The following is an 11,361-nucleotide window of genomic DNA, read 5'->3' as shown; positions in this document are numbered from 1 at the left end:
AAAGTGGATGTAACCCGAGATACCACTGTATAAGCTAAGCAAGCTCTAGCTTAGGGCCCCACTCTCTTGGGGCCCCAAAAATTTTTTAAAGGGGAAACAACCCCTGGATGTACATTTCCAAAATATAAAAAAACAAATAAAGGAAAACCTACATGTAGCAACAGTGTTTCATGTTGTGTAGTCGCCTATTTTGTTATGTGCAAATGGGTTTAAATACCTGTGGGTCCATCAATTACCATATCGCATATATTCAACACAAAAAAGAGTGACAATTTGTTGTTGACAAAGGACAGCTGGACATAGAAAGGGCCTTGTTACCTTCAATAGCTGAGGGCCACATCAAACCTAAATCCGGCCCTGGTCTTTCATGCAGGTGTTTGGACCACAGGCGTAGCCAAGAAGACTCCATACGGGAAAGTTTCGATTCTTGCAGAATTCGAGTTTATTTACATTTTTGATATTTTAAAAGCATAATTACAACACACCCTTTTTTCCATTTTAACTTTCCCCCCCCCTACGTTTGCAGGCTTAAAAAAGAAAACCATTAACTTTTCTTTCTTAAGCTTGCAGGGGCTTAAAAAAGAAAAAGACAAACCACGCTTCCTGTACATCAGAAGAAACAAACTTGTTAAGAAGTTCCTCGTACTTAGAGCTAGGAGGGAACGCTGTTGCTAAAAACATGTACACCTGCACCTATCGATTAAGAAACTTCTCTCCGGAAATCGCCCGCATAATTTACAAATGACTGAGGCTCCGGTCCGGAGTTTCTCAAACTTGGGTCGGTCCCCGGCTGTGGTTGGACTACAACTCCCATCGTCCCTGACCACTGGTCCTGCTAGCTACGGATGATGGGAGTTGTAGTCAGTTCGGAAAACAGCTGCAAGGCACCAGGTTGCCTCTGGAGAGGCAGGAGACGGATTGGAGTATTCATTTTGGGGGCAGAGGCAACTAATAAAACTGCTCTGCCATTTCCCTCCTGAAGATGCTGATTTTAGACAGGAGGGAATCCCGCCCATCACTTTCCCCCAGGCCAAGTACTGGACCTGACAGCCTCCACACACCCCATTACACCTCGCCCATCGCTTTCTTCCTGGCCACCTGAGACCACGGGGCGGCTTTGGCCATGAAAGGACCACCGGCCACACCTCCAACTGGCCACAAAGCAAGTGTTGCATTTCGCAGCCAGGTTGGCAGGGAAATGAAGTAAGAGAGGGGAATTAAACTTCGGTTAATTTTGCAAAAATAAAATAAAATACGATGCTCTGTCGACACGGAGATTTTGAAAAGCAGATTCTTCTCTGAGCAAGACCCCTTCCTCCCGGGCGGTGGTTTTGCTTCTTCGGAGAAGGGGCAGAGGTTTCACGACACGCTCCAAACCAAATAAAACGGCAACATCTGGGCGGAATATATATATATATACACACACACAAGGACTCAAGCGCTCCACCTTCCCTCCCCTTATAGATATAACACACTCAACACGCAAACACACCGCTCCCTGGCAAACGGGCCAAGAGGCGGCAAAAGAACCGGAACTGCCGCAGGGCTGGGAAAACCCCGCCGTTCCGGACGGGGCAATGACGTGGGCTTTGACAGCTGAATCTGGGTCTAGCGGAGACATCGGGGGGCAACTGGGGCAGGCAAGCCGTTCTTGAAGAGTTGCTCGCCTTGGGGAGAGGCGAGCTCTGAATGGGAAAAGCTCGGTGCCGGGTCTGGTGTCCTGCTCTCCCAAGAAGGGATCTCGCCATCGCCGAGAGAGGGGAAGAAAGCCACCAGATGAAGCGAGAGACTGTTATCTGTGGGGAAAGGCACACAATTTGCCCACATTGGGACCCCCCGCTGCCTCGGAGAGCAGCTGCTCCCCGCCTACGGCTTGCTCCCTCTCCTCTCCGAGCTGCTTGCCGAAATGAGACTCTCATTTTTTGGGCGTGTACGTATTAGAAAGCAAAACTGAGAGGGCAGGCGTGAAACTGTTCCCCTGCTTGTATCCAAGGCCGAAGAAGGGGGCTGGCCTCTTGAGGCCTCCTGTCCCGGGGTCTCCAGAGCTCCCCCCCCCCGTCTTTTCCCTTTGGCCAAGGCGGAAACATGATTACAAAACTCAGAGGAAGAGACCTCCTCATTTCAGACAAAGCCCCGATGGGAGAAACAGCTCCAGGACGCAGGAGAAGGCAGAGGAGGGGTCTGTGTCGGACAGCGAAGGTGCGAATGGGACGAAACCGTGCAGAGAATTACGCACGGATTTATTTTAAAAGGGGGGTTCCGGTTTGGACGTCTTAATGCCCCCACCCGCAGTGGACCCCCTTTGGAAGGAAGAAACCAAATGGGCTCCAAATCTTCCCTGTTGGCCAGTGCTACTTCGCAGACGCACGGCCAGTCCTACTGAGAGTTAACGGGCCCAGGAAATCCATTCATTTTTAAGGGGTGAAATGTAGTTTTTCAACCCCAACGAAGAGCCCTTTCCTAAATGAGCAGTTTTGCTGCAGGCGGGGACGTCATGATAACGTTCCTAGACCTCATGATTTAAAAAACAGGATCGGGGCACGAACAGGGAGAGGGAACGTTTAAGAAGCGCATCTCTAAATTTGTCACACATCGCTCGGCGGAACATGATTATTATTTTAAAACAGATGGCCGCTCTCTCTCTGTATCTCTTTGCGACGGTCACAAGCCGGAGCAGAAGGCGGCTACAAACTTGACTGCACACACACACACAAACACACACACACACAAAAAACCTCGCAACGGCTGCGGGATACAAGAAGCGGCCTGCTCCCCTGCAGGAAGGAGAGGAAGACGCTTCTTGCAAATTGCACTTTGAAAACAGCAGCAGAGCTCGGCCTCAGGCGACCCGGAGCCTGGCAGGGGGCTCTGTGGGTGCTGACAGGTGTCTGGAGCGCCCCGAGGGCACCAGGTCGGCAAAGGCCGGCACGGCTGCCAGACAAAGCAACCGAAACAATAAAAAAGTGCAACCCAAATGAAAACAAAACAAAAATCCGTACGGGGGAAAAGGAAAAATAGAATACTGGCCATCTTTCTGCTGTCCCCAGTGGGTGCAGGGACAACCTCAGAGGCCCAGGCTGGGCTCGGGGGGGGGGGGGGGGGCTCAGCCGCGATCCGCACCCGTGTCCCTGGGCAGAAAGTTGATCAGCATGCAGCTGCCCTCCTCCTCCTGTTCCAAGTGCACACACGGTCCTCCTCTCCTCCTGGTCACAGGGAGTCCCGGCCCGCAAACATACACCCCCAAGTGCTTAAGGACCCCTCTCCGTCCACGGAGAGTCCCGGGTTCTGCCGGCCGGGACCCAGCCTCTCGCTAGATGTCGTAGCGGCTGGAGCTGTACATCGCGGGGTAGTTCTGCCGGCTGTACTGGAAGTGGTCGGCCAGGACGCCGCCGCCTCCCGCTCCCCGGTTGCCGTACTGGAAGTCCCCGCCGTGGTGGTGCAGGAAGGAGGAAAGTCCATTCTGGCTCTTCTCCGGGGGGTTCCTGTGGCGCTCCAGGCCGCCGGGGAGGTCTCCCGTCGTGATGGGCAGCAGCTGCTTCTTCCTCTCCTGGTTGGCGTCGTATTTGGTCTGTGGGGAGAAGAGCTTCCCATCAGGCTCCCTTTCGGAGAACCAGGAGGTCTCCCCCAAAGGTCATTCAGCCCAACCCTCTATATTAATATGTATTCCATGTATCAAAAAAGAGAACGGAAAACACAAAAACGCGAAGGACAGCGAAGGTAACAGACGGCAATCGGCTACGAAGGCAACGCTCTCCCTCCCTCCACTGTCGGAGGCAGTATACTGGGGAATCGCGAGCAGGGAGTGCTGCCTTCCCCACCAAAAAAAAAAAAAAGAGGCACCTACCTTGTTGTACAAGAAGACTCCCAGGATGGCAGTCATCATTCCCAGGACGTTGGTGGAGGTCACGGGGTTTCTGAGCATGAGGAGAGAGACGCTGATGACCGTGATCCTCTTGGTGGCGTTGGCGACCGAGTAGCTCAGGGGGCTGATGAGGCTGAGGATGCTGAAGGCGATGACGTTCTGGGCGAAGTTGCAGAAGCCGCTGATGGTGAGGAGGAGAAGGGTCCACGGCCAGTGGGCCATTGAGCTCTGCAAGGGAGGCAGGGTTCAAGGGACGGCGGGGAGTTTCCCCGCCAGCCCCTCGGTCACTCCCGGGGGCTGTCGAGACTCCGGCAGAAATAATAAAAATAATAGTAATAATTTATTACAGTGGCACCTCCACCCCGTCGAGCGCCCATTCCGTCAGACGTCCATGGCAAACCCAGAAGTACCGGAACGGGTTACTTCCGGGTTCGCCGCTCACGCATGCGCAACACTTTGTCCAGCGTCCTGGGGTTTGCCAGTGACTGGGGCTCCGGAATGGATCCCGGTCGCAAAACCAGGTACTACTGTACTTATACCCTGCCCACCTGACTCGGTTTCCCCAGCCACTCTGGGCGGCTCCCAACAGAATATTAAAAGCACAATGGAACATCAGGCATTAAAAACTTTCCTAAACAAGGCTGCCTTCAGAAGTCTCCTAAAAGTCAGGTACAGTGGTGCCCTGCAAGACGAACGCCTCGCAAGACGGAAAACCCGCTAGACGAAAGGGTTTTCCGTTTTGGAGGCGCTTCGCAAAACGAATTTCCCTATGGGGTTGCTTCGCAAGACGAAAAAATCTTGCGAGTCCCCGCGGGTTTTTTCCGCTCCCCCCCTTTTCCTAAGCCGCTAAGCCGCTTAACAGCTGATCCGCTGATAAGCCGCTTAACAGCTGATCGCTAGAAGCCGCTAGACCGCTGTAGTGCTAATCCGCTGTCAATGGGCTTGCTTCGCAAGACGAAAAAACCGCTAGACGAAGAGAATCGCGGAACGGATTCTTTTCGTCTTGCGAGGCACCACTGTAGTTGTTTCTTTCCTTGACATCTGATGGGCAGGCGCCACTACCGAGAAGGCCCTCTGCCTGGTTCCCTGCACCCTCACTTTTCGCAGGGAGGGAACCGCCAGAAGACCCTCCAGAGGAGGACCCCGAACTTTAGGGCTTTCCATGTCAGCACAACCCTTTGAATTGTGCTTGGAAACGTCCTGGGAGCCAATGTAGGTCTTTCAGGACCAGTGTTATGTGGTCTCCACTCCCAGTCCCCAGTCTGGCTGCCGCATTCTGGATTGGTTGTAGTTTCCGAGTCACCTTCAAAGGCAGCCCCACAGAGAGGAAAGGAAGGGAGCTCCCCGCCCCAGGAACTCACCAAGTCATTCTCGACCAGGAAGGCAGAGAGGTCGACCAGGACCCAGGTGGGGATCATGAAGAAGACCGCGTGGCAGCCCAGGATGTTCAGCAAGCGCAGGTGGTGGATCCTGGAGTCCCTCAGGACCTGCAAGGACCGAGAAAGAGATCAGGGACGGGTGCTTTCGACTTGCTTCCCCCTCCTGCTCAGCACCCGCAGGGAAAAAGAGGCCGATCTCTGTGCCCCACACAGAGCGCTGCCTCGCTCGCTTTCCCTGGGAAAAGGGAGATGGCTTGTAACGAACATGTTCTAACAGATCATTTCCCCCAAAAGGACCAGGGGAATTTCTCCTAGGAATAACAGAGTCAAGCATCCAACGCAATCCGTTCCAAAAGACCGTTTGATTTCCAATAAACGTTCGACAACTAAGGCACAATGGGCAGGCGGCAATTCCAACGGAGAAAAAAACACGCCCCGGAAGAAGTTTGACTTCCGAGGCGAGTTCGAAAACGGAAGCCACTACATCCGGGTTATCGGCACCCGGGTTCCAAATCGTTTGGCTCCCAAGACGCTTGAAAACTGAGGTTCCACTGTATTAGGGGCACCTCGGATCTTACAGGCTCAAAAATGGAGGGGTGGCAAGGATGGTAACACTCCAGACTCTAGGTTACGATGCCTATTATCTTCCACAAATCACCACCACCATTGGTTCTTCTCCACCCCAAGTGCCAGTGCGATTTAGCCGGAATGGGCAGGGGCTGGTTTTGGGCTGGCAAAAGATTCCCAGGCCCAAGGCACCCCTTCCGGTTTCTGTCCCTGAGGCCGGTGGCGCAGCTGTCCCTGCCGAGCAGAAGGCGAGAGGCAACGTGGACGGTACCTTTTTGGAGAAAATGTTCTGGAGGGAGAAGCAGAGCGTGGCAGCCAAGGCACTGATCAGCCCCCACGTGTCGAAGGACAGCTCCGTGACCGTGGCCAGCAGGACGCCCCCGATGATGGGGATGAGGGATAAGTACACCTGGGGGGAGGAAGGAGGGGGAAAGAAGCGCCTTAAAATCACCATCCCAAAGATAATAATAATAACTTATTAAACCTGACTTGGTTTCCCCAGCCACTCTGGGCGGCTCCCAACAGAATATTAAAAAGACGATGAAACATCAAACATTTAAAACTTCCTGATACAGGGCTGCCTTCAGATGTCTTCTAAAAGTCAGGTAGTTCTTCCTCTCCTTGACATCTGATGGGAGGGAATTCCACAGGACGGGCGCCACCACCAAGAAGGCCCTCCGCCTGCTCCCCTGTAACCTCACTTCTCGCAGGGAGGGAACCGCCAGAAGACCCTCGGGAAGAGGACCCCGGTGTCCGGGGTGGAGACACTCCTTCAGGGAAACTGTGCCATTTAGGGCTTTAAAGATCACCACCAACACTTTGAATTGTGCTCAGAAACGTACTGGGAGCCAATGTAAATTTTTCAGGACTGGAGTAATATGGTCCCAGCGGCCGCACCCCGTCACCGATCTGGGAGGTTCCTTCTAGATTAGTTGGTAGTTTCCGAGTCACCTTCAAAGGGAGCCTCCCCCCCCCCCCCCCGCACCGTAGAGTACATTGCAGCAGTCCCAAGTGGGAGATAACCAGAATATGAACCACTCTGGCAAGTTAGACAACCGCCCTGGAGGCAGAATTGACCTGCGCCTCCATGGACAGCCGTGAGTCCGAAATGACCCCCAGGCTGCGCACCTGGTCCTTTAGGGGCACAGTTGCCCCATTCAGGGCCAGGGAGTTTGTCTGCAGAAAGAAGGGCAACATCTTGCCCACCGTTCCTCCTCCCTCCTCCTCCCTCTTACCTTGGTTGTCTGCTTCTCCTTCATGATGATTCTTGACAGCAGCACGACCCAGATCGGCATTGTCGCTTTGACTGAAAGGAGAAGGAGGTTAGAGAGGCAGAAGAGGAGGGCAACCAAAATGGTCAAAGGCCTGGAAACGATGCCTTATGAAGAACGGCTAAGGGAGCTGGGCATGTTTAGCCTGGAGAAGAGGAGGTGAAGGGGTGATATGATAGCCATGTTCAAATATATAAAAGGATGTCACCTAGAGGAGGGAGAAAGGTTGTTTTCTGCTGCTCCAGAGAAGCAGACACGGAGCAATGGATCCAAACTACAAGAAAGAAGATTCCACCTCAACATGAGGAAGAACTTCCTGACAGTAAGAGCTGTTCGACAGTGGAATTTGCTGCCAAGGAGTGTGGTGGAGTCTCCTTCTTTGGAGGTCTTGAAGCAGAGGCTTGACAACCATATGTCAGGAGTGCTCTGATGGTGTTTCCTGCTTGGCAGGGGGTTGGACTCGATGGCCCTTGTGGTCTCTTCCAACTCTATGATTCTAAGAGAAGCTAGAAGAGGAGACTGGCGAGGAGGAACGCAGGGAGCTGTAGGTCCAACAAGCTCAGGACTGTCTACACCAACTGGCAGCCATGGCTGTGCAGGTTCTCAGGCAGGAATCTCTGCCAGCCGCAGCTGGAGATGGGGGCTAGGGTTGAACTCGGAACTTCTGCACGCAGAGGGGGACAGAAGCCCATGGGAAACACGAGGGAGAATGACTGCACAGCGTGAGTCCTCACTCTCACAAGGGACCCCAAAACCAAAGCACCCAATATTTCAGCCCCTTACTTGGGTTGTATCCCATCTAAGACGTTTACACAGAGCAAACACAGTGAGGTTAATGGGCATAATGTGGTCACGTCCAACAGGTTTAATAAATAAAATACTCAAGAGCTTGACAAATGCTAGCTTTGACCCACTATTTATTACTGTGGTTAACAGGAGAATGCTTTTTCTTTCCCCAGAAAAAGAACTTAAACACGAAACACCCTCAAAACCAATTATTTCAATGCGGCTGGCACCAAGAAGGCCCCGTCATGGGCTGGTGGCGTTAAAAGCCCCAGGTCTGCCATTCCAGGACCAACTTTTCTTTCTTTCTAGAAGAACTCTGCACATTCCCAGGAGCAGCAGGGTGCAGAAGACCTGCCTCCTTTATAGAGCCGGAATAGATGTTTGTGGGGGTGCCCTCCCAATTCTGCAATTCTAGCACCAACTTCTTTCTTTCCAGGCACTCAGCACATTCCCAGGAACAATAGGGTGTGGAGGGCCTGCCCCCTTTATAGGGCTGGACTAGATGATCGTGGGGGTGCCCTCCCAAATCTGCCACTCTCGCATCAACTTCTTTAGTTCCAGGCACTCTGCACATTCCCAGGAGCAGCAGGGCGCGGAGGGCCTGCCTCCGTTGTAGGGCTGGACTAGATGATCATGGGGGTGCCCTCCCAAATCTGCCATTCTAGGACCAACTTCTTTCTTTCTTTCTTTCCAGGCACTCTGCACATTCCCAGGTGGAGAGGACCTGCCCCCTTTTATAGGGCTGGACTAGATGATCGTGGGGGTGCCCTCCCTATTCTGCAATTCTAGCATCAACCTCTTTCTTTCCAGGCACTCTGCACATTCCCAGGAACAATAGGGCGCGGAGGGACTGTCTGTCCCCTTTAAAGGGCTGGACCAGATGATCGTGGGGGTGCCCTCCCTATTCTGCAATTCTAGCATCAACTTCTTTAGTTCCAGGCACTCTGCACATTCCCAGGAGCAGCAGGGTGTGGAGGGCCTGCCTCCGTTGTAGGGCTGGACTAGATGATCATGGGGGTGCCTTCCCAATTCTGCCTTTCTTTCTTTCTTTCTTTCTTTCTTTCTTTCTTTCTTTCTTTCCAGGCACTCTGCACATTCCCAGGAGCAGCAGGGCGCGGAGGGCCTGCCTCCGTTGTAGGGCTGGACTAGATGATCATGGGGGTGCCCTCCCAATTCTGCCTTTCTTTCTTTCTTTCTTTCCAGGCACTCTGCACATTCCCAGGAGCAGAGGACCTGCCCCCTTCATAGAGCTGGAATAGATGATCGTGGGGGGTGCCCTCCCTATTCTGCAATTATAGCATCAACTTCTTTCTTTCCAGGCACTCTGCACATTCCCAGAAGCAGAGCACCTGCCCCCTTCATAGAGCTGGACCAGATGACCATGGGGGTGCCCTCCCACATCTGCCACTCTCGCACCAACTTCTTTCTTTCCAGGCACTCTGCCCATGCCCAGGAACAATAGGGCGCGGAGGGCCTGCCCCCTTTATAGGGCTGGACTAGATGATCGTGGGGGTGCCCTCCCTCTTCTGCAATTATAGCATCAACTTCTTTCTTTCTTTCCAGGCACTCTGCCCATGCCCAGGAGCAGAGGGCCTTCCCCTTTTATAGAGCTGGACCAGATGACCGTGGGGGTGCCCTCCCACATCTGCCACTCTCGCCCCAACTTCTTTCGTTCCAGGCACTCTGCCCATGCCCAGGAGCAGGGAAGAGACCCCTCCCACCCTTCCTCCGCCCTCTGCCCATGCCCCGGAGCCCGCGTACCGGTGTGGGCGTAGGAGACGGGCACCCTCCAGAGGGAGACGTGGGCGGAGACGGAGGCCAGGTACTTCCCGAAGGCGAGCGGGAGGATGAGCCTGGGGTAGGCGCGCGGGGGCAGCTGGGCGGGGCTGGCGGCGGGCACGCGCCAGGCGCGCAGCAGGGGGGGCAGGAGGGCCACCAGGCCCAGCACGTGGCAGAGGGAGACGGTGACGGGCCGCGGGAAGGCGCCCAGCAGCACCTTGTTCACCACGTTGCCGCCGGCGCTCAGCGCGTACCAGGCCAGGCACAGCGCGGGCACGCGGAAGACCCCCGGCGGGGGCGCGCCTCCTCCTCGGGGGCGCGGGGGCGGCGGGGGCGCGCCGGGAGGGAGGGGCGGCGAGGAAGGCGGGAGCAGGGCCGGCGGAGGAGGCGGCGGCGGCAGCAGCGGCGACGAGGAGGAGGAGGACGACGCCATCCTGAGCCGGATCCGGCCCCTCTCGGCCGCCGCTCGCTCCCCGGCGCGCTCCCACGCGTCACTTCCGCCCGGCGACGGAAGCGGACGTGGCTACGGGAGCCGCGCGGGGACAAGCCGGCCGGAAGAGGCCGAGGGCCACGCCCACAAGGGGGCGGGGAATCGAGGAGGGGCGTTGTGGCGTCAGAGGCCGCGCCCACAAAGGGGCGGGGCCTAGGGGAGAGAGGGCGGGGCCTGGGAATGCCCTGCCGCTGTTCCTCTTCCTGCTAGTATTATTATTATTATTATTATTATTATTATTATTATTATTATTATTATTATTATTATTATGCATTTTCAATATTTTGAGATATATATATGACCTACATTTAATCTTTATTAGTCCTGTCTCCCTGGGCGAGGATTATTATCAGTATAATAAAAATAAATAAATAAAATTTATTTATTATTATGATCAGTATTCTTTGCTTATGCATTTTCAAAATAATAATAATAATAATAATAATAATAATAATAATAATAATAATAATAATAATAATAATAATAATAATAATAATTGGTGTATACCCCGCCCTCCCCAGCCAGAGCCAGGCTCAGGGCAGCTAACCCCAATAAAATTACAGTAAGAAACATAATCGGGGGGGAGACCCAATTTAAAATACAGGTTAAAATGCAATTTAAAATGCAGCCTCATTTTAAAAGTAGCCCCTAGATCAAATCCAGAAGAGGAGGGAAACATAAGGGTCAGACTGAGTCCAAACCAAAGGCCAGGCGGAACAGCTCTGTCTTGCAGGCCCTGCGGAAAGATGTCAAGTCCCACACGGCCCTGGTCTCTTGGGACATAGCGTTCCACCAAGTCGGGGCCAGTGCTGAAAAGGCCCTGGCCCTAGTTGAGACCAACCTAACCACCTTGAGGCTCGGGACCTCCAAAGTGTTGTCATTTGTGGACCTTAAGGTCCTTTGCAGGGCATACCAGGAGAGGCGGGCCCATAGGTACGAGAGTCTTATGTACCTATTATTTATACCCCGCCCATCTGGCTGGGTTTCCCCAACAGAATATTAAAAACACGACAAAGCAGCGAAGATTAAAAGCTTCCGTAAACAGGGCTGCCTTCAGATGTCTTCTAAAAAGTCAGATTGTTGTTTATTTCCTTGACATCTGATCGGAGGGTGCCACCACTGAGAAGGCCCTCTGCCTGGTTCCCTGTAACCTTGTTTCTCACAGGGAGGGAACCACCAGAAGGCCCTCGGAGCTGGACCTCCGTATCTGGGATGGGGCGTTGGGGG

At 53.7% G+C, this 11,361-nt stretch overlaps 1 protein-coding gene across 1 annotated transcript; it reads right to left on the bottom strand.

Moving 5' to 3' along the window:
- Window positions 1–515: 515 nt before the first annotated feature.
- Window positions 516–10,077, bottom strand: SLC35E1 (solute carrier family 35 member E1; the record flags this gene model as incomplete). The annotated part of the gene is made up of 6 exons (XM_081896023.1): window positions 516–3,568; window positions 3,845–4,090; window positions 5,224–5,349; window positions 6,080–6,217; window positions 7,044–7,114; window positions 9,627–10,077. 6 exons carry the CDS (start codon window positions 10,075–10,077, stop codon window positions 3,311–3,313), a joined length of 1,290 nt encoding a protein of 429 aa, XP_081752149.1. The 3' UTR covers window positions 516–3,310.
- Window positions 10,078–11,361: the final 1,284 nt, after the last annotated feature.

The sequence above is a fragment of the Podarcis melisellensis genome, assembly GCF_964234715.1.
Source record: "Podarcis melisellensis genome assembly, chromosome: 18".
Classification (NCBI taxonomy): Eukaryota; Metazoa; Chordata; class Lepidosauria; order Squamata; family Lacertidae; genus Podarcis; species Podarcis melisellensis.
The sequence above is the reverse complement of the archived record's forward strand: the minus strand, read 5'-3'. Positions and strand labels throughout refer to the sequence as shown.